This window comes from Canis lupus, unplaced genomic scaffold, assembly GCF_011100685.1.
Source record: "Canis lupus familiaris isolate Mischka breed German Shepherd unplaced genomic scaffold, alternate assembly UU_Cfam_GSD_1.0 chrUn_S1879H2076, whole genome shotgun sequence".
Classification (NCBI taxonomy): Eukaryota; Metazoa; Chordata; class Mammalia; order Carnivora; family Canidae; genus Canis; species Canis lupus.
The window spans coordinates 27,291-51,049 of record NW_023330741.1 but is presented as its reverse complement, the minus strand read 5'-3'; the positions used below and the strand labels follow the sequence as shown (position 1 = coordinate 51,049).

At 38.6% G+C, this 23,759-nt stretch overlaps 1 protein-coding gene across 4 annotated transcripts in view; it reads left to right on the top strand.

Moving 5' to 3' along the window:
- LOC119878745 (ankyrin repeat domain-containing protein 26-like) overlaps positions 1 to 23,759 on the top strand; it is a 42,041-nt gene that overhangs the window by 5,680 nt on the left and 12,602 nt on the right. For 3 of the 4 annotated variants that reach the window (XM_038589320.1, XM_038589323.1, XM_038589322.1), the window contains exons 2-4: positions 4,408 to 4,701; positions 5,978 to 6,192; positions 8,088 to 8,316. In XM_038589320.1, coding sequence (XP_038445248.1) covers positions 4,408 to 4,701; positions 5,978 to 6,192; positions 8,088 to 8,316 — 738 coding nt within the window. Of the gene's footprint in view, positions 1 to 4,407; positions 4,702 to 5,977; positions 6,193 to 8,087; positions 8,317 to 12,795; positions 12,874 to 23,759 lie in introns of those variants that run through there. The other variant, XM_038589321.1, reaches the window with a different exon arrangement.

Below are 23,759 nucleotides of genomic sequence, written 5' to 3'. Positions count from 1 at the left end.
GGAAGTATATATAGCAATACAGGCCTACCTCAAGAAGCAAAAAAAAAAAAAAAAAATCTCAACACAAACTAACCTTACACCTAAAGAAGCTAGAAAAAGAACAACAAATGAAACCTAAAGCCAGCAGAAGGATGGAGATAATAAAAATTAGAGGAAAAATGGGGGTCCTGGGTGGCTGAGTTGGTTAACTGACCAACTCTTTGATTTTGGCTAAGGTCACGTTCTCAGGGTCCTGGGATTGAAGCCTGCTTCAGCCTCCAACCTCAGTCTACTGGTGGATTCTCTCTCTCCCTTTTCCTTTGCCCCTCCCCCCCGCCCCAATAAATAAATCTTTAAAAAAACATTAGAGTGGAAATAAATGATAAAGAAACTAAACACAAATAAAAATAGAACAGATCAACAGTAGCTGGTTCTTTGAAAAATTTAATAAAATTGATAAGGCTCTAGCCATAGTTCTCAAAAAGAAAAGGGAAAGGACCCAAATAAAATCACACATGACAGAGGAGAATAACCAACACTGCAGAAATCCAAACAATTATAAGAGAATATTATGAAAAATATATGTCAACAAATTGGACAACCTAGAAGAAATGGATAAGTTCCGAGAAACATATAAATTGCCAAAACTGAAGCAGGAAGAAAGTAGAACAGAATGCTAACCAGCCAAGAAATTGAATCACTCATCCAAAAACTTGGAACAAACACAAGTCCAGGACCAGATGGCTTCAGAGTCCAATTCTACCAAGCATTTAAAGAAAGAGTTAGTATGCGTTCTTCTCAAACCGTCCCATAAAACAGAAGAGGAAGGAAAACTTCCAAATTCATTTGATGAGGCCAGCATTACCCTGACACCAAGACCAGATAAAGACACCACAAAGAGAATTACAGGCCAATTTTCTAGTGCAAAAATCCTTAACAAAATAGTAGCAAACTGAATCTAACAATACATTAAGAAAATCACCGCCATGATCAAATGGGATTTATTCCTGGGTTACACGGGTGATTCAGTATCTGCAAATCAATCAGTGTGATGCACCATATTAATAAAAGAAAGAAGAATCAGTCATCATTTCCATAGATGTAGGAAAAGCGTTTGATGAAGTACAATATCCATGCATGATAAAAACCCTCCACAAAGTAGGTTTAAGAGGGAACATACCTCAACATAATAAAGGGAATATATGAAAAAATGCACAGATAATGTCCTCCTAAATGGGGAAAAACCAAGAGAAAAAGTTCATGTCTGGTGTTGTTGATGCTGGCTGTTGCCTAGATTTATAGTTAGGGCAGGCAGCCAAAATGCTTACACTGGCACACCTGGACTCTCTTTGTGGCCTGAGCCTCCTCACAAGAGGAGGGGCTAAATTCCGAGTAAGCAGGCTGAGATACAGAACAGGGCAGAAGCTGTGTTGCCTTTCGTAGCCTAGCCTTGGAATACACACAACATCACATTGACCATATTCTGTTCGTTAGTAGCAAGTCACTAAGGTTAGCCCACGGTCTTTTTGTTTTGTTTAGTTTTAATGGAATACTGGAACACCTATGAACACATGAAGAACGCAATTTTTAGTGTAATTTACCCACTGGCCACAGTGTTCTATATTCCTTTCACATGAAAAATGCACTCACCTCCTCCCAGTACCTCCGACAAATCTCAGTTATCATGGCATCGGGTTCAGGATGGAGTCCAAGATCTTGCCATCTTAATCAGGTGCAGCGGGGATAAGGTGCCAGGGTTATGTTGTCTAAATTTTAGTCCCTGGAGTGCAGGTTCTCTCAATAGGAATGAAGACTTGAGAATTAAAGAGAACAGTTCTCTACTATTGAAAACACAACATTCTGGTTACTTGCTAAAGACTCTTCCATTCAGAAAGAAGATGGAAGTCACACTAGACCATAGCAGGTTTGAAATGCAGCCTGATGCATGCTGTCCATTTTTCAGTCAGACTTAGTCTGAAACCATGGAAATTTTTCTCCATGGCTCTTTGCTGTCTATCCTCTCTGAGCTCTTGGTTCTGTCCAATGACCTGTGTTTGCAGTTGTGTTTTCAGCCTGCTGCCTCCCTGTGGGGACTTCTAAGACCCAAAGGCCTATTTTCAGTCCGTGCTATCTAGGTCTCTTTTAGTCCAAGCTCGCAAACAGTGGTTTTGATGCTATAATTTTCTTAACTTCTTGAGTTTTTCTGTGAGAATCAATGGATTGATTTTATGTCAGTAGAAAAGCCAGTCTCGCAGATCTTTTTGAGATAAACTTTTCAACTGGGCTCTCCTGTGAAGCTCATACTCTTAAGATCCTTAAAAGAAATTTGAGGCATACCTGAAATCCTTCTGAGGTCTTAACAAAAGTTTTTATAATCTTGGCTTCATCCATAGGCCATGTTTTCCTGGATTTGCTCTTGACCCAGGATGCAATTCTTTATTTTAGCATTATTTGACATTTCAGCATATGGAAAGGCTATAAATGTGGACAAAATATTTGCACCCAGTTTGTCTGGGTCTTTCATACTGCATAGACCTTGTTTAGTTTATCTTTTGTGTCCCGTTTTACTTTCAAGTGGTTTGTGGCGCAAGTTCCTTTTCCTCTAGTGTCATTTTCTTCACTTGCCTGGAACCTTTACTGTCAGCCTCTTCAAGGGCCATCAGGTTTCCATTAACAGTCTGTTGGAAGCCCTTTTGGTTTTCATTCTTACTCTTCCCTACATCCTTTCAGTTTCTACCTACCTCTCGGTTCAAAGGAGGTTCAGGTTTAAATATTTTAATGTCAGCACCCCATGTTTAATATCAGTTTCTGTGCCAGTTATTTATTGCGGCATCATAAACCACCTGAAAACCTAGTTGCTCAAAACAGCATTTATTTGGTTCACAAGTATTTAGTTTAGGCAAAGCCGAGTAAGGCCAACTCATTTCTTCTTCATTTGGTGTCAGCTGAGATGACTGGAAGCTGGGGACTAGAATCATCTAAAATCATGTTCATGCAAATGTTTAGCTGTTGAGGCTGGCTTTTGGCAAGGACGTTAGCTGGGTCAGTCTCAGCTGAAATGTCTACATGAAGACACACCAGGTGGCCTGGGCTTCCCACAGCAGCTAGATTCTAAGGGTTAGTTTCCCTAGAAGAAGAATGTCAATGGAAGCTATATCACATTTTTTAACCTAGCCTTAAAAAAATCACACAGCAGTTCTGCCGAATTCTATTCACTGGAAACCAATTACTAAGGTCAGCACATTTTAAGGGGTGGGATTATCATGGGAGAAGTGTCAAAAAATTTATAAAACCACCACATCCACTTACCCTGTCTTATCAATCATATCCAGAAGAAAGAAGTTCTTCCCAACTCAGAATCACTGAAACCCTGTCAGGTTTTTCAGTGGTGGTTTTTGGTGCTTAGTATGTTCCCTTGTTTTGTGGGAGTAACAGAGGATTATAAGATAATACTATTCAATTAGGCGGGTTTTTTTTTTTTTTTGTCCGAAAGTATAAGTTTCATCTCACTAAATTTTTATACTGAGAGGTGTGGTTTCTTAATCCTGAGAATCATTTCTCCTGGGAATGCAATTCAAATTAATGTAAATCATTTGTAATTCAGAAAAAGGCTTGTGGCTTAGAATCAGTATTTATAGATTCAATAATTAGAGTCTTATTTTCAAGGTCTTCTCTTAGGAAGCATTTATTGGTTCAGACCTACATAAGTCAATATGATATTACTAAAACTTTTTAAAAATTAATGGGAGTATTCATTGGGACACTCGAGTGGCTCAGTGGTTTGTGTATCTGTCTTTGGTTCAGGGCATGATCCTAGGGCCTTGGGATCGAGTCCTTCATCGGGCTCCCTGTGGAGCTTGTCCCTCTGCCTATATCTCTGCCTCTCTCTATGTGTCTCATGAATAAATAATTTTTAAAAATTATGGTGTGTTAGGATAGGGGAAGGGGCCAGAGACTTTCTTTTCTTTTTTAAAATTTTATTTGAATTCAATTTGCCTATATAAGAGACTTTATACTAAGAGGTGACTTACAGTTATTTTATGGAGGAAAGATCTGAAGCAGTCATAGAAAAATACATAAAATGAAGTACAAATGTTGTGTGGCAAAGACAATGATAGCAGAGATCTTTTTTAATAACTCCTAGTGGTTTTAACACTGTTCTTAATTTTCTAAGTGCTTCAGGGTTCCACATTCTAAGACTCTACTACAATATAGATTATATTTTATTGCAAATGAATTTATTTTAAAATGGGAGCACCTGGCTGACTCAGTCAGTAGAGCATATGACTCTTGATCTTGACGTTATGAATTCGAGCCTACGGTTCAGTACAGAGACTTAAACATAAAATGTTTTTTAAAATGTTGGTTATAGTTTTGAGTTAAACTAATTTCATTCCATTTCCGAACTGTATTGTTCTATTCATGCAGATTGGTGATCTTAGAGCAAGATTGGAAACTGAATCTTCAAGATGTATAGACCTGGATGCAAAAAATCAAGTTCTTCAACAGGAGTTATTATCTATGAAAGCAACAGAGAGGGAATGTGAAAAACTAAAACAGATTAAAAAGAACTTGGAAGAAAAAGTAGTAAACCTCAGAAGTCATGCAGAAGTCAATGTGGTACAAGGCATTCAAGTAGAAAAGTATTATAAATGGGAGATTGACCAGAGAGTAAGATTGATTGTAGAAGAAAGATTAAAAGAAGTCAATCTATTTTTACAGGTTAGTTTATTGATCTGTGATATGCTTTCATTTATTTCATTACAAATTACACTTTGGTTATATGCATTGTGTAGGTTTCCTCTGCTTCCTTTACAGCAATCTGTTTGGTATATTTCTGGAGGCATTCGTTCCTCCCTGTAAAGATTTCAGTTTTCATCATTATTCTCACTAAATTGATCTTTCAGAATGATTTATGACCAGTATGTATGAAACAAGACTATTTTTTTGAGATTTTATTTATGTATTCAGGAGATACACAGAGAGAGGAAGAGAGAAGCAGAGACACAGGCAGAGGGAGAAGCAGGTTCCATGCCAGGATCACACCCTGGGCCGCAGGCAGGTGGTAAACCGCTGAGCCACCCAGGGATCCCCTGAAACAAGACTATTAAGAGGAAAAGAAAAAATTGTGATTTAAAACTTTTACCATGGGGAAAAAAATAAAATAAAATAAAACTTTTACCATGGAGATTCCTGGGTGGCCCAGTGGTTTTAGCACCTGCATTTGACCCAGGGCGTGATCCTAGAGTCCCAGGATCGAGTCCCACATCGGGCTCCCAGGGTGGAGCCTCCTTCTCAGCCCGTGTCTCTGCCCCTCTCTCTCTCTCTGGCTTTCATGAATAAATAAAATAAAATCTTTAAAAATAAATAAATTTAAAAAAATAAAACTTTTACCATGGAGTATCTAGGTGGCTCAGTTGGTTAAGCAGCAGACTCTTGATCTCAGCTCAGGTCTTGGTCTCAGGTTTGTGAAATCAAGCCCTGCATTGGGCTCCATGTTCCATTCCTAGGTTATTCTTCCTTTTTGAAGATTTCATTTATTTATTTATTTCCTTATTTATTTATTGAACATGAGCAGGGGGATTGGCAGAGGGGGAGAGACAGAGAGACAGAGAGACAGAATGAATCCTGGGTAGACTCCATACTGGGTGCGACACAGGGCTTGGCCTCAGGACCTCTGACTGAGAACATGCTCTGAGCAGAAATCAAGAAACAGGTTATTCTCAAGTTGTATTATGCACTTTTTAAAATTTTTAATTGATTCTCTTGTTCTTTGAAGTATCAGATTGCATGAGTACTAATATAAGAATGATTAAACTTTATTTTTATCATTCAGATTCAATTCAGGTGACATTGGTGATAAATATTTTACACTTCAGCTTTTTTTTACACATTTAAAATTGCTCTCTGAATCATTGAGTCCCAACTGAAGGAAAGAAATATACTATAATTACTCAAGTTTTAGCTGTTTTAAAACTGTGCTTTTAATTTGCTTTAGAGACAAGCAGCATCTCAAGAAAACTTAGAGCAGTTAAGAGCAAGTCATGATGCTTCAATAAGAAGTCAAGTGGCACTCAGAATTAAAGAGCTGGAATCTGAACTTCAATCCCAAATAAGAAATTCTCAGGAACTTAAAATAGAATTGGAAAAGTACAGGCAACTCTACCTAGAAGAATCAGAAATGCGAATGTCATTGACAAAAAAACTGAGCAAGTAAGTTAAAACAGAATCAATGAAAATAGATTTAGCTTATTGATTTGCCTCTAAAGCATAATTTTTATGGAGATGGGTTCATGAGATTAGTAGGAAGTGAAAGCCAACTGGATAGTATAATTTTGGAAAATAACGTTTGTAAATAAACTTACCATTTTATGTTCATCCAGGATAGTTTGCCTCTCTCCTCTTTTTGTGTGTGTGTGTGGGGGGGGTATATGATTTTACTTTTTCCCGTTAATATTTTCAGTTACTCTATCTTGTTGTCTTTACAAACTAATTGTTTAAAACTTTATAATTTAGACAGCATATTATTTTTTTAAAGTTGATATATTTTATTTAACACAATACGTCAAAAAATATCCTTTCAACTTGTGATCAATATAAAATTATTACTGAGATATTTCATATTTTTTTCATTCGAAGTCTTAAAAATCCAGCATGTATTTTACAATTATGGTATATTTCAATTAGAACACTAAATTTTCATTGGGAATACGTGTCTATATTTAAACTTCATAAAATTTGTAGTGGAAAGAGCAGATTCACATACCTGCATCTTTACAACCCTACTTAAAAGGTTTTTTGTTTTGTTTTGTTTTGTTTTTTTTGGAGTTCAATTTGCCAACATGTTGCATAACAATTTGCCAACATATTACATAACAACCAGTGCTCATCCCGCCCAAGTGTCCCCCTCAGTACCCATCACCCAGTCACCCCAACCCCCTGCTCACCTCCCTTTCCACCATCCCTTGTTTGTTTCCCAGAGTTAGGTGTGTCCCGTGTTTTGTCACCGTCACTGATATTTTCACTCATTTTCTCTCCTTTCCCTTTATTCCCTTTCACTAATTTTTATATTCCCTAAATGAATGAGACCATATAATATTTGTCCTTTTCCGATTGATTTATTTCACTCAGCATAATACCCTCCCCTCCAGTTCCATCCACGTCGAAGCAAATAGTGGGTATTTAGACAGCATATTACTATAAAATTTTTTGTCAGAATTACCCTAAATAGAAATATTAATGAGTTCATTTTTGGAAGATTACACCTTTAACCCAAAAGATCAAGTGCCAATAGTATACAGGTTGGTAAATTAACTTTCTTGATTGTGTCTTTGGTATTATTACTAGAGAGCCTGAGGGTGGGGGAAACCTTTGTATGTTTTCTACTTTATATAAAAGTATACATGTGAAACAGAGAAAGATTCACACTGGGGTGAAAGGCAGTATAAATCCCAACGTGGCTAAAAATAGCATCATGGTGGGCATGAGGGGGTGTGTGGAAGACAAAAAGGGCAGATTCTACTTCCAGGGCCTTGGTAAGTGTGTTATCAGCTAATTGCCTCTGGAGCTGTTTCGGTCCTTCTGATCACTGCTCTGCCATCTACCTGGCCCCTAGAGGTTGTTGGTCTGAGGTATTCCTCGGTGCGAAACCCTCAATTTCTCTGAGGCAATGAGAAAAATGTACAAGAGTGGTGAAAGCACATCCTTGAAAATGTCTTTGAGGGATGGTTTATTTTTATGTTCTGAGCTGCTTTACTAAATACAAATATGTGTAACGGCATTCTCCAGAATCTTGTAATTACAGCCATTCCAGAAGGTAGCAAGTATTACCTGTCAATCCATGTGCATCACTGTCAGCCATTTCTTTCCCTCCCCTAATTTGAATTTCTTGTTAGTTAGTTATCCCTGGAATCATATATACTCCTTTGGAATAATTTTAAACCTATAAATATATGTAGTAGCTCTGCTCTGTCACATTTTCAGTGTTAAAACACTGTTTACTGGCACATTCTGTTTGCTATTATGGAAACTTAAAAAAATGCAGGTCATGCAGGAATGATTTGGGTAGAAATAAAATACTAAGCACTTGTGTTGTGTAATCTTCACAGGACTAATGAGAGGCTGGCAGATATCAGTACCAAATATCTGGTGGAGAGACAGCAGAACAGACCTTTCCACAGCACTCTTACTATGGGACCAGTCTTGGAAGGGCCTTATGTTGGAAATTGGACTAGTAGTTTACTGCTGGATAGAAATGTTACTCCAAGAGAAAATGTAATGATTCCTACCTCAAGGCCGCAGACTTCAGTTAGCAGCATTGAAACTCACTTGTTCAAGGTTAGTTATATTATCTTTCTTTTCTTGAGTTTCAGATTTCCAATAAAATTTTTGTTTTTAATTTGGTGAAATTCTGAGTTAACTGAATAATACTCATTAAGTAAAAGTTATACTGGTTTGTGCTAATAAGGAAATGGGACAGAAATTTTATGGTATTTTTTAAAGCTCCTGGAGCTCTTATTGTCAAGAGATACCTATTATTAACTTTATTCAATAAATACCACTAAACTGACACATTTTATCTTCTTATTTTTTAAAGATTTTATGTATCTGAGAGAGAAGAGAGTGTGCCCATGAGTGGGGAGAGAGGTAGAGGGAGGGGGAGAATCTCAAGCAGGCTCCCCACTGAGTGTGGAGCCTGACTCAGGGCTTGATCCCATGACTCCGAGATGATGATCTGAGCTGGAATCAAGAGTTGGATGCTTTAACCAACTGAGTTCCCAAGGCACCCCCAAACAGACCCATTTCCTTGAAAAGCTATGTTAAATTGGATTTTGCAAAGTAAATATTATTACCTACTAACCCAAAGTACACTTAGATGCTTTGACTTATTCTCTGATTAGCAATAGTTTATACTATGTTTAAAGTTTGCTGTAACTCAATTTTCCACCCCTATGCATAAGTGAATGATTAGAATCCAAACGCTTAACCATGTAGGGATATTTATGATTTTAACGATTCCACGGTAAGTCCTTTTTATGAATTAAATAAACTTGTAACACTAAATTGATAGTTCTATGTTTTGGGGGCACCCGTATGACTGAGTGGTTTAGCATGTATCTGCCTTTGGCTCAGGTCATGATCCAGGGGTCCTGGGATTGAGTCACGCAACAGGATCCCCATAGGGAGCCTGCTTCTCCCTCTGCCTATGTCTGTGCTTCTCTCTCTGTACTTTTTATGAATAAATAAATAAAACAGTTTAAAAAATGTTGTAAGTTTTGGCATTTTCTTACATGAGAGCACATCCCTAATTGCTTTCTTATAACACCTTTTTTTTAACTTATATTACTTCTATTTCAATTTTTATAAAATGGCTTGCTGAGCAACTGTAGAGATTTTCTAAATAAGTAAGTCAAAGAAATATTTGATTCTTTCTTTTCTTTTTTTTTTTTTTGAGAGAGAGAGAGAGAAAAAAATGAAGGAAAGCAAGCAGGTGGTAAAGGGCAATGGGAAAGAGAGAAGAGAGACTCTTAGGCAGGCTCCATGCTCAGAGTGGAGCCGGATCTCATGACCCTAAGATCATGACCTGGGCCAAAATCAAGATTCTGACACTTAACTGACTGAGCCACCCAGGCACCCCACAAATAATTGGATATTTCAAATGAAATTCACATATATTTACCTTGATGCCATCACTTGAATGATTGATGACTAAGATGGCAGTGATAGGGAGCCTTTAATAACAACCCATTTCCATTGTGTATCATTGTTGTTAAAATACCCATTTCAATCAATGCACATAGGCTTATGATTTTGATAGTATATTCATGGATTTATTAATGTAGAAAAATGTAGCATAGACTCATGTTAAATGAAGCCTTAGTCTTGTTCTTTCATTCGACTTCCTTGTTTTCTTGCTCTATTCTCTTCTGATTCGATGACTTTTAGTATTATGTTTGGATGCTTTTCTTCCATTTGTGTATCCGTTATAAATATTTGGTTTGTGATTACTATGAAGTTCATATATAACATCCTGTGTATGTATAGCAATCTCTTTTAAGTTGATGGTTACTTCAGTTCAAACAGATTTTAAAAACACTGCATTTTTACACCCTGCCTTGTTTTATAAATTTGATGTCATAGTTTACACCTTTGTATTTTGTGTATCCCTTAACTAGTTACTGTAGATATAATTGATATTATTCCTTTTGTCTTGTAACCCTCATACTGGCTTTATAAAAATGATTGGTCTATTACCTTTACTGTATGTTTGTTTTTATGATAAAACTGTCTCGGGGATCCCTGGGTGGCGCAGCGGTTTGGCGCCTGCCTTTGGCCCAGGGCGCGATCCTGGAGACCCGGGATCAAATCCCACATAGGGCTCCCGGTGCATGGAGCCTGCTTCTCCCTCTGCCTGTGTCTCTGCCTCTCTCTCTCTCTGTGACTATCATAAATAAATAAAAATTAAAACAAAAACTGTCTCATTTTCTTATTTCTAGTTATGGTCTTTCTTTCTTTCTTTCTTTGAGAGCAAAGTGAGTGAGAACACAAGTGAAGGGGAGGGAGGGGCAGAGGGAGAGGGAGAAGCAGGCTCCTCTCTGAGCAGGGAACAGGGAGTCCCTTACAGAGCTTGATCCCAGGGTCCTGGGAGACTCTTCACTGACAGCTGTCCAGGTACCCTGGCCTTTTCTGATTAAAGAAGTCCTTTTAACATCTCTTATAAGACCTATTTAGTGGTGATGAACTTCTTTAAGTTTTGTGTGGGAAACTCTTTATCTTTCTTTCAGTTCTGAATTATAAACCTGCCAAAAATATCCTAGGTTTTTTCCTCTTAGCACTTGGAAAATATCATGCGACAATTTCTTTTCTTTTTTTTTAACTTTCTTTTTATATGATAAATTTATCTTTTATTGGTGTTCAATTTACCAACATACAGAATAACACCCAGTGCTCATCCCGTCAAGTGCCCCCCTCAGTGCCCATCACCCATTCACCCCCATCCCCTGCCCTCCTCCCCTTCCACCACCCCTAGTTCATTTCCCAGAGTTAGGAGTCTTCACGTTCTGTCTCCCTTTCTGATATTTCCTACCCATTTCTTCTCCCTTCCCTTCCATTCCCTTTCACTATTATTTATATTCCCCAAATGAATGAGACCATATAATGTTTGTCCTTCTCCGATTTTTATTGGAGTTCGATTTGCCAACATTTAGCATAACACCCAGTGTTCATCCCAAGTGCCCCGCTCAGTGCCTATCACCCAGTCACCCCAACCCCCCGCCCACCTCCCCTTACACTACACCTTGTTCATTTGCCAGAGTTAGGTGTCTCTCATGTTTTGTCACCCTCAGCGATATTTTCACTCATTTTCTCTCCCTTTATTCCCTTTCACTAAATTTTATATTCCCCAAATGAATGAGACCATTTTAATGTCTGTCCTTCTCCGATGGACTTATTTCACTCAGCACAATACCCTTGAGGTCCCTCCAGGTTGAAGTAAACGGTGGGTATTTGTCGTTTCTAATGGCTGAGTAATATTCCACTTGTATACATAGACCACATCTTCTTTATCCATTCATCTTTCGATGGGCACCGAGGCTCCTTCCACAGTTTGGCTATTGGGGACATTGCCGCTAGAAACATCGGGGTGCAGGTGTCCTGCCGTTTCACTGCATCTGTATCTTTGAGGTAAATCCCCAGCAGTGCAATTGCTGGGTCGTAGGGCAGGTCTATTTTTAACTCTTTGAGGAACCTCCACAAAGTTTTCCAGAGTGCATGCCACAGTTTCGGCTGAAAAATCCACTGATATCCCTGTAGTGGTTCGCTTTGATATAACTAATTGCTTTTCCTTTCTTTTCTTTTCTTTTTTTTTTTTTTCTGCTTTTAAGATTCTCCTTTTCTCTTTCATTTTTGACTTGTTATTATGTGTCTTGGTGTGAAACTCTTTGGGTTCCTTTTATTTGGGACTGGCAATGCTTCCTGGGCCTGGCAGGCCTGTTTTCTTCCCCAGGTTAGGGAAGTTTTTAGGTATTCTTTCTTCAAATAAGTTCTTCACCCTTTTCTCTCTTCTTTTTCTGGGACCTCTCTAATGTGAGTTTTATTATACTTGATGCTATTCCAGAGGTCCCTGTATCTTAATTTTTCAAATTATTTCTTCTTTTTGCTTTTCAGCTTGGATGATTTTTACTACCCTTTCTTGCAGATTGCTGATCTGTTCTTCACATCTTTTAATCTGCTGTCGATTGTGTCTGGTGTATTTTTCATTTCAGTTATTGTATTCTTCAGCCCTAATTGGTTCTTTTGTATATTTTCTCTTTGTTGAAGTTCTCACTGAATCCGTCCATTCTTCCAAGTTTGCTGAGCATCTCTGTGACCATTACTTTGAACTCTTTATCAGGCTGACTCCTTATCTCTGTTTCATTTCGTTGTTTTTCTGAGGTTCTATCTCGTGGCCTTGTTTCATTTAGAACATACTCCTCTGTCTCCTCGTTTTGTCTGACTTTCTCTGTTTGTTTCTAAAATTGTTCTTTCCAACTTTTCCCTCTTCAAAATATGTTGCTTTGAACAATGAATGTTAGTTATAAAGTCAAGCAAGAAGAAACATTTTTCAAAGTATTGTCTGGTCATTTCTCTCATTGGAGCTGTGGTGGGGTAGGTGGCAGAGGACAGTGCTCTTCTTTTTCTGAGTTCAGAGCACAGGAGTCAGGCAGATGGAGTTAAACTTAGTAGCCTTTGTTACTAATACATGCTAACAGATTGGAGGATGTGGTTTGGGTGGGTATGTAGCCACAGTGGGCTTCCCAATTCTTTATCCCAAATTAGGCACTTCCCCACACAGTTGTAAATGGAGGAAACAAATGTTTGATGCCCATCCCACGAAGATGAGAGCAGACCTGAATTCATGTTACCATGGGTGAGCACATCTTTTCAAAAAAGAGATTTGGAATCTCCTAAGCACTGCCTAGTGCCTTCTCCCCAATTCACTCATTAGGCAAATCTCCCTTCCTGCTGTGAGGGAGGTAGAGATAAATCCACTTGTGGGTAATGATGGTTTACCTCTAATTTCTGACTGGATTTAAATTAAAGTTAGTCCTGTCTTTTGTACATACCAACTCTCATAATGATGAGAGGTTGGACAGAGCATACTAGGTGGTAAAGAGAAGTCTGTTTTGTGTTTAATAATCCACAACATAGATAACTCATTTGTTGATTGATTTTGGTAAACCAAGTTTTATCTGGAGGAAAAGAATAATTCTTTCCAGGAAGAGTTTCCTCCATTTCAGCCTCTTTGGTTCAACTAAAGATTTTCTCCTTCAAGTTCCGTGTCTTGTGGTTTAAAAAATTTGTGCTTATAAATGCAGTCTATTAACTGTTCCCAATAGGAGTAAAGATCATTTCCATTGCTGTATTTTTATTCATAAAACATTAAAATTTATAATTTAAATTACACTTTAGACTTTAAAATTTATAATTTAATTAGAAAGCTGTTTTGTGCCTCATGCCTAGTCGTTATTGAGCCACATGACAAACCTTTATGTGTTCATTTTCAGTCAGTTATAGTTAAAAATGTAGGTATTTTTCCTGAAGATGATGAAGTAACTGGCATAAAAACTCTCAGCTCAGGAGGACCTAAAGCACATTCCTGGCCTGCAACTCTTTGGTCTTTTGACCTGAGGCAAACTGCAATCTTTCTGAGGCCTTCTTGTCTCTTATGTAAAATTAGGGACTTTGGGATCCATGGGTGGCGCAGCGGTTTGGTGTCTGCCTTTGGCCCATGGCGTGATCCTGGAGACCCGGGATCGAATCCCACATCAGGCTCCCAGTGCATGGAGCCTGCTTCTCCCTCTGCCTGTGTCTCTGTCTCTCTCTCTCTGTGACTATCATAAATAAATAAAAATTAAAATAAAAAAATTAGGGACTTTGACTAAATTAGTGACTACCTTTTGGAAAACAATATTTTTTTCAAAGAATGGAACTTAATTTGTTTTTGTTTTATTTTGTTTTGTTGTTTGTTTCTGTTTTTGCATTAAACTGTATTATACAAAACCGAGACCAGTGGAGCTGTGTAGCTAAAAGAGAGATGAGACTACAGCTGTAGACTTTTGTCCCTCAATCCTACAGTATCTCCAATGGAACCTTAGATTTCTATGATTGGTAGTTTGGAAACAAACTGTTATGAGAAAATCCTACTAATTAATGAGTCTTCGAATTAAAATTTCCTGATACGTTGTTTTTATGTGTATAATTTTCTTACCCTCTTATGTTTTTGATAAATGGAAAAGTATAAATAAAATTGCAAATATGTTCTCTTTATTAATGGATTGCAAGCTATTTCTACCATCTAACTCAATTCTCACCTGGAAATAAACCAGGGTCACAGAAGCAAGTATTTAGGAAAAGACTTTTGGCGAAAAGATCATTATATTACTTTGATCGTTCCTTAAGGAAATGAAGGCAGGCACTTAAGTGACTGGGCCACCTAGGCACCACTTAGTACCGTATTTAGACCCTATTTTGGGAATTCAATGAGAGGATGCCTTTTATAAGAAATAAGAGCATTCTAGATGGGAATATTTGTAATGCACATTTGATCCTTGACCAACATGGAATTGTAGCTGCAGGTCTAGGTAGCCTACACATGGACTTTCTTGGCTGTTGTGTTGTACTGTATTTTCTCTTATGTTTTTCTCAATAACCTTTTTTTCTCTAGCATACTTTATTTTAAGAATATATTATATAACACATGTAATGTACAAACCATGTGTTAATGGACTGTGTTATTGGTAAGGCTTCCCATCACCAGTAGGCTATTAGTAATTAAATTTGGGGAGAATCAGAAATTATACAGAGTTTTGACTGCACGGGGGTAAGTGCACCTAACCACTGTGTTGCTCAAAGGTCAACTGTAGTCTGAAATATTCCTAAATATTTCATAATTAAGTAGATAATGATAACTATAGTAAGTCAGGTGCTTCAAAAATTGGTCCTAATTCATAGAAAGGAAACAAAGTTACAGTTAAAATTTCTTTTCCTTGTTTCTAATTCTAGAAACTTATCAATGCGAAACTAAGTTGGAAAACTGGTGCTAGCTTATATTTTTTCCTTTCCTGAAGCAGATTTTCTGAAATCTCTGTGTTCACATGAAAAGAAGTACATCAGTCATCATATAGATAACAAAATAGTTTTACTCAATATTACCAGGAGAAATTCCACATGACTTTATGTAGTCCCACTTCCATTGTTTTATGTATTTAAGAGTCTGTGCTGAAAAATAGAGCATACAACATACCTCAAGATTTTGTTGAGTGCAAAATCAAAAGTGCAAAAGTGGAAAGTTCATTCGGAGGAATAATTTATTAAACAAATGATTAATCTCTCATAAAGGGCACTTTTTCTGAAAATCACAAACTATTAAAGTGTAAAATGACTCTTGTTTACAATTTTGTAACAGAAGTTACAAAGATCCTTCAGAAGTTATGTATATTCTTTTATTTCACATTCCTAGCTCCATTGGTTTCTTTACTATTTTTTATTTAAATTCAATTAACTAGCTTATAATGTTATGATATATATATCATGCCCGGAGCCAAAGGCCTACTCTCAGCCACTGAGCCACCCAAAGGTCCAAAGATTTAATTATTTATTGGCTGAGTAATATTCTGTGCTCTCTCTCCCTCCCTCTCTCTCTCTGTCTAATAAATAAATATGATACTTATTTATTTATATCTACATCACATCTTCTTTATGCATACCTCTTTCAAAGAACATCCATATCTCTCAGGTTGGCTATTGAGGATATTACTGGTATAAACATATGGGTGCAGGTGCCCCTTTGGATCCCGACCAAAGTGATCTTCGGGATTCATACCTTCTAGCGCAATTGCTGGGTTTTACATAGGTAGCTCCTTTTCAACTCTTTGAGGAACCTCCAAGTACTGATTTCCAGAGGAGCTGCACCAGGTTGTATTCTCACCAACATCATAAGAGGATCCCCCTTTCTCTGCATTCCCGCCAACATCTGTCATTTCCAGACTTGCTAATTTTGGCCATTATGAAAGGTGTGAGGGGGAAACTCACCGTGGTTTTGATTTGTATTTCTCTAGTGCCAGCTGATGTTGAGCATGTTTTCATGTGTCTGTTGGCCATATGTATGTCTTCTTTGGAGACATGTCCTTTCATTTCTTCTGCCCATTTCTTCATTGGGTTATCTTTCTTTGGGTGTTGACTTTGATCAGCTCTTTATAGACTTTGCATACCAGCCTTTTATCTGATAAGGCATTTGCAAACACCTTCTCCCATTCTGTCAGTTGTCTTTTGGTTTTGTCAACTATTTCCTTGCTGTGCAAAAGCTTTTTATCTTGATGAATTCCCAGTAGGTCATTTTGGCATCTGGTGACATGTTCTAGCAAGAAGTTGCGGCAGCCGAGGTCACAGAGGTTGCTGGCTGTGTTCTCCTCTAGGATTTTGATGGATTCCTATCTCACATTTGGGTGTTTCATCCATTTTGACTCTATTTTTGTGTATAGCATAAGAAAATGGTCCAGTTTTATTCTTCTACATGTGGTGGTCTGATTTCCCACACCATTTGTTGAAGAGACTGCTTTGTCTCCATTGGATTTTCTTTCCAGTATTGTTGAAGAGGAGTGGACCATAGAGTTGAGGGTCCACTTCTGGGTTTTCTCTTCTGGGCCATTGATCGACATGTCTGCTTTTGTGCCAGTACCATACTGTCTTGTTGATCACAGCTTTAAAATAGAGCTTGAAGTCCGGTTTGTAATGCCACCAGCTATGGCTACCTCTATCAACATATGTTTGGCTATTCGGGGTCTTCTAAGGTTCCAAACAAATCTTACCGTTATTTACTCCAGCTGTATAAAAGGAGTTGGTAGTATTTTGATAGAGATTGCATTGAATATATAGATTGATGGAGCTAGCATAAACATTTTAACAATATTTAATTCTTTCAATCCATGAGCATGGAATGTATTTCCAGTTCTTTACACCTTTCTCAATTTCTTTCCAGAATGTCCTGTCATCTTGAGAGTATAGATCCTTTGTCTCTCTGGGTAGGTTTATTCCTAGGCATCTTATGGTGTTTGCTGCAATGGTCAATGGAATCGACTCCTCAGTTTCTCTTTCTTCCATCTCATTGTTAGTGTATAGAAATGCAACTGATTTCTGTGCATGGATTTCCTATCCTGCTGCTTTGCTGAATTCAGGAAAGGGTCCTAGCAACGTTGGGGTGGAGTCTTTTGGGTTTTCCACATAGGATATCATGTCCTCTGAGAAAAGTGAGAGTTTGAGTTCTTTTCTGATTCAGACGCCTTTTTATTTCTTTTTGTTGTCTAAATGCTGAGGCTATGTCGAACAACACTGGTTGTCCAGAGAGTGGACTTCCCTGTCGTGTTCCTGACCTTAGTGGCAAAGCTCTCAGTTTTTCCCCTTAAGAATGGCATCAGGTGTGGGCTTTTCGTAGATGGCTTTTATGATATTGAGATATGCTCCCCCCCCTCCCTGCACTGCGAAGAGTATTGATCCGGAAAGGGTGCTGAACTTTGTCAACTGCTTTTTCTGCATCTCTTGAGATGATCCTATGGTTCTTATCCTTTCTTTTATTTCTGTAGTGTATCACATTGATTCATCTGCAGATGTCGAATCACCCTTGCAGCCCAGGCATAAAACCCACTTGGACATGGTGAATAATCCTTTAATGTACTGTTGAATCCTCCCAGCCAGTGTCTTGGTGAAAATTTTGGCATCCATGTTCATCAGGGATATTGGAGTGTAATTCTCCTTTTGGGTGGGGTCTTGCTCTGGTTTTTCGATCAGAGTAATGCTGGCCTCACAGAGAACGCTGGAAGGTTTCCCTTCCATTTCTAATTTTTATAAACAGCTCCGAAGAATAGATTAATTCTTCCTGGAATGTGTGGTAGAATTCTCCTGGGAAGCCACCTGGTCCTGGACTCTTGGTTGTTGGCAGATATTTGATGACTGCTCCCATTTCCTTGCTGGTTATGGGTCTGTTCAGGTTTCCTGTGTCTTCCTGTTTCAGTTTTGGTAGGAAGGGATCCATTTCTTCCAGATTGCTTAGTTTGTTGGCATATAGTTGCTCAGAATGTGTTCTTATAGTTGTCTGTATTTCTCTGGTGCTGGTCGTGATCTGTCTTCTTTCATTCATGATCTTATTTCCCCAGATGTGGTTTTCTTTTTTAAAATTCCCCTGGCTATTCGGGGTCTTTTCTGATTCCACACAAATCTTAAAATAATTTGTTGTAGCTCTCTGAAGAAAGTCCATGGTATTTTCATAGGGATTGCATTAAACGTGTAAATTGCCCTGGGTAATATTGACATTTTCACAATGTTAATTCTGCCAATCCATGAGCACGGAACATTTTTCCATCTCTTTGTGTCTTCCTCAATTTCTTTCAGAAGTGTTCTATACTTTTTAGGGTATAGGTCCTTTACGTCTTTGGTTAGGTTTATTCCTAGGTATCTTATGCTTTTGGGTGCAATTGTAAATGGGATTGACTCCTTAATTTCTCTTTCTTCAGTCTCATTGTTAGTGTATAGAAATGCCATTGATTTCTGGGCATTGATTTTGTATCCTGCCACGCTGCCAAATTGCTGTATGAGTTCTATCAATCTTGGGGTGGAGGCTTTTAGGTTTTCTATGTAGAGTATCATGTCATCGGCAAAGAGGGAGAGTTTGACTTCTTTGCCAATTTGAATGCCTTTAATGTCTTTTTGTTGTCTGATTGCTGAGGCTAGGACTTCCAGGACTATGTTGAATAGCTGTGGTGAGAGTAGACATCCCTGTCTTGTTCCTGATCTTAGGGGAAAGGCTCCCAGTGATTCCCCATTGAGAATGATATTTGCTGTGGTCTTTTCGTAGATGGCTTTTAAGATGTTGAGGAATGTTCCCTCTATCCCTACACTCTGAAGAGTTTTGATCAGGAATGGATGCTGTATTTTGTCAAATCCTTTCTCTGCATCTAAAGAGAGGATCATATGGTTCTTGGTTTTTCACTTGCTGATATGATAAATCACATTGATTGTTTTACGAGTGTTGAACCAGCCTTGTGTCCCGGGGATAAATCCTACTCGGTCATGGTGAATAATTTTCTTAATGTACTGTTGGATCCGATTGGCCAGTATCTTGTTGAGAATTTTTGCATCCATGTTCATCAGGGATATTGGTCTGTAATTCTTCTTTTTGGTGGGGTCTTTGTCTGGTTTTGGAATTAAGGTGATGCTGGCCTCATAGAACGAATTTGCAAGTACTCCATCTCTTTCTATCTTTCCAAACAGCTTTAGTAGAATAGGCATTGTTTCTTCTTTAAACGTTTGATAGGATTCCCCTGGGAAGCCATCTGGCCCTGGACCTTTGTGTCTTGGGAGGTTTTTGATGACTGCTTCAATTTTCTCCCTGGTTATTGGCCTGTTCAGGTTTTGTGTTTCTTCCTGTTCCAGTTTTGGTAGTTTGTGGCTTTCCAGGAATGCGTCCATTTCTTCTAGAATGCCTAATTTTTTGGCTCCGTTCTCTTTTTGATATGTCTGGCCAGGGGTTTATCGATCTTATTAATTCTGTCAAAGAACCAGCTCCTGACTTCATTGATGTGTTCTACTGTTCCTTTGGTTTCTATTTCATTGATTTCTGCTCTGATCTTTACGAATTTTCTTCTCCTGCTGGTTTTAGGCTTTAATATTCTGTTCTTTTCCAGCTCGTTTAGGTGTAGGGTTAGGTTGTGTATTTAGGACCTTTCTCATTTCTTGAGAAAGGCTTGCATTGCTATATACTATCCTCTTTTGATGACCTTTGCTGCATCCCAAATGTTTTGAGCAGTTGTGTTTCCATTTTCATTTGTTTCTATGAGGTTTTAAAATGTGACTTACTGCCCCAGTTGGATTCTTTAACCTCTGTGTATTTGAATTCTTTCCAAATTTCCTGTCAAGATTGAGTTCCAGTTTCAAAGCATTGTGGTCTGAAAGTATGCAGGGAATGATCCCAGTCTTTTGGTACCAGTTGAGAGCTGATTTGTGACTGAGTATGTGATCTGTTGTGCAGAATGTTTGTTCCATGTGCACCCGAGAAGAATGTGTATTCTGTTGTCATAGGATGGAGTGCTCTGAAGTTATCTGTGAAGTCCATTTTGTGCAATGTGTCATTCAGAGCCCTTGCGTCCTAGTGGATCATCTGCTTAGATGATCTGGCCATTACAGTAGTGTTGTGTTAAAATACCTACTATTATTATATGACTATCCATGTGTTCCTTTATTTTTGCTATTAATTGCTTTATAAGGTGGCCTGGGTGGCTCAGTCGGTTAAGGCTCTGCCTTTGGCTTAGGTCGTGTTCTCAAGGTCCTGGGATCAAGCCCTGATCAGGCTGCCTGCTCAGTGGGGAGTCTGCTTCTCTCTTTCTTGCTGCCACTGCCTGTGTTCTCTCTGTGTGTGTGTGTGTCAAATAAATAAATAAATGAAATCTTAACAGAAAGTTGATTTATATAGTTGGCTGCTCCCACTTTAAACACATTAAAACTTATAATTGTCCAATTTTAGTTTTGGATAGACCCTTTAATTATGGCATAGTGAGTTTCTTCATCTTTTGTTGTTGTTGTTTCTTCTCTTAATACAGTCTTTGGTTTAAAATCCAATTTGTGGGATGACCAGGTGGCTCAGTGGTTGAGCATCTGCCTTCGGCTCAGGTCATGATCTAGTCCCACATCAGGCTCCCCGCACGGAGCCTGCTTCTCCCGCTGCCTGTGCCTCTGCCTTTCGCTCTCTGTGTGTCTCTCAAGAATAAATAAATAAAATCTTAAAAAAAATCCAATTTGTTTGATATAAATATTGCCACTCCAGTTTTTTTTCATGTCCTTTAATATGATAAATGGTTTTCCACTCCCTCACCTTCAATGTGAAGTTGTCTTTGTGTCTAAAATGAGTCTCTTTCAGATAGCATATCAATGGGTCTTGCTTTTTTTTTATCTACTGTGATACCCTGTGTGTTTTGGTTGGGGCATTTGACTTGTTTCCATTCAGAGAAAGGATTGAAAGATATGAATGTAGTGCCATTGTATTATGTGTAAAGTCCGTGTTCTGGTCTGTGTTACTTTTGGGCTCTCTGTTTGCTTAAAGTTTCCCCTTTACCACTTCTTGCAAAGCTGTTTTAAGGATCACAAATTCTTTTAGTTTCAGTTTGTGCTGGAAGCTTTTTATCTCCCCTTGTATTTTGAATGAGAGCCTTGCTGGATAAAATTCTTGGCTGTAGACTCTTCTCCTTGAGCACCCTGAGTATATCATGCCAGCTCTCTCTGGCCTGCTAGGTCTCTTTGGATAGATCCGCTGCCAGTTGAATATTTCTCTCCTTCTTGGTTCAGGGCCTCGTGTTCCAAGCTGCTTTCAGGATTTTCTCTTTGGGTCTGAAATTTGCAAGCTTGGCTATTATATTGGAGATATTGACCTGTTTTTTATTGATTTTGAGGAAGGTTCTCTGTGCCTCCTGGCACTCGAGTGCCTGTTTCTTTCCCCAGATGAGGGAAGATCTCTGCTATAATTTGCTCAAATATGCCTTCTGCCCCCTCCTTCCCCTCTTTTTCTGGGATCCCCATTATTCTAACATTGTTTTGCTGTGTGGTACGACTCATCTCTCAAATTCTCCGTCATAGTCCAGTGGTTGTTTGTCTCACTTTTCCTCAGCTTGTTTATTCTCCATTGTTTTGTCTTCTATATCACTACTTCTCTGTGAAGCCTCATTTATCCTAGCAGTTAGAACCTTCATTTTTGATTGCATCTCACTAAGATTAGCCTTTTTTATCTCAACTTGATTAGATATCAGTTGTTTTATTTCTCCAGAAAGGCATTCTCTAATGTCCTCTGTGTTTCTTTTAAGCCCAGCTATTATCTTGATGGTCATTATTCTGAACTCTCACTCCAGCCTCTTCCTTCTATCCATGCTGATTAGGTTTCGGGCAGTCAGTACTACCTCTTGTTCTCTTTGTGGCGGTGAGTTTTTCCATCTTGTCATTCTGTCCAGAGAAGAAGAGATGAGTGAGAGAACAGAATAGAAAAATATCAAGAATGACCCCAGATAAATACATGCTAAACAAATCAGAAGAGACCCGAAGCCAATTTAAAGGTTAACAAAGGAGATAATAGAATTAGAGAGATCAAGAGAGCAGAGCAGTACACCGATACTATGTGAATTTTGGTCTTTTTGTTAGGAAATTGCATCCCCAAATGGTTAAGAGGAAACCTTGTATATATACAAAAATAAAATTAAATACAAGGAAAGTCTAGAATGTAAGTGTAAAAATGGAAATTAAAAGTCAAAATAAAAAGGATATTATCAGCCAGTTGAACAGAACAGAGCAATATACTATATCGTAAGTTTATTTTGGTCTGTTAGAAGAAACTACATCCCAAAATTGTAAAGAATGAAAAACTTCATTATATGCAAAAATAAAATTAAATGCAATGAAAGGATAGAATGTAACTGTAAATATGAAAATTAAGATAGATTTTAAAAATATTATAATCAGACAGATGAAGAGAATAGAGCAGTATAGTAGATTCTGGTTGTATTTTAGTCTATTTCTTAGAAGGAACTACTTCCCGAAATGGTACAGAAAGAAAAACTTCAATATATACAGGAATAATATTAAGAGCAGTGAAAGGATTGAATGCAAGTGTAAAAAGGTAAATTGTCAGAGTTGATAAATGAAGAAAATGGTTGAAAGCAAAAAGAAAATTAAAATAGAAAGACTAAGGAGTCATGAGAAATAGCCATGAGTTCTGTATACTGTTTGCCCCTAGCACTGGAGTTCTGCAGCTCTGTATGATGAGTAAAGTTGGTCTTAGCAGGATGTTGTTGCTGACCTCCTGAGGGAGAGGCCTGTAGCACTGATTCTTAGGTGTCTTTGCTTAGGGTGAGATTGCACCACCCTTGCCAGGGGGCCAGGCCAGGTAAGCAGCTCCAGATTGCTCTCTGTGGCTTTTGTTCCCTGAAGGCTTTCTGGGCAGCTTTAGAGGATGAGAATGAAAATGGTGGCCTCCTAATTTCCAGCCCTGGAATTGAAAGATCTCACTCCCTACTGTGTCTCCCTGGTTTCTGTCTGCACTCTGTATTCACCCAGCCTGTGACCAAGCATTTTTATCTCAAGCACAGACCCCCTTTCGATTTTCCAAACTTTGCAGACCCCTGTAGCTCCCATTCACACTGTGCCTCTGGGGGGAAGGAGGAGGTCTTGCCCAGTTTTTCCTGCTTGGAAAGTGGTCACCTGACTGTTCCTCGGTTTGGGGTTTATGGCAACACTGAGATGAATGCCCACTCCTGGGCTCACTGATTGCAACTGGCTTCCCCGCTCAAACGCCTTGGCAACTGCCATACTCAGGCGCCGCCCCCATTCCTTCTGTGACCCCGCCCCCCCAGGGATCCTGAGACCACACTGTCCGTCCCACTTAGGATGCTGCCCCCCGTTGCCACCTGAGCATCTTTCAGACAGGGATGTCCTCACTGGAACAGACCTCTTAAAAGTTCTGGTTGTGCACTCTGCTGCTATATCACTTTCCAGGACTTGCCTTCTGGCTTCCAGAGGTTCCCTGCCGCCCTGGTTTAATCTTCTGATATATGCCTCTGATTCATTTCTCCACACCTCCTACCTTGCAGAAAGCGGTCGCTGTTCTATTTGTAGAATTGCAACAATTCTTTTCTTGGATCTCTGTCTGAGTCCACAGGTGTTCAGAATGATTTGATACCTATGTAGCTGAATCCCAGACACCAGACAAAACT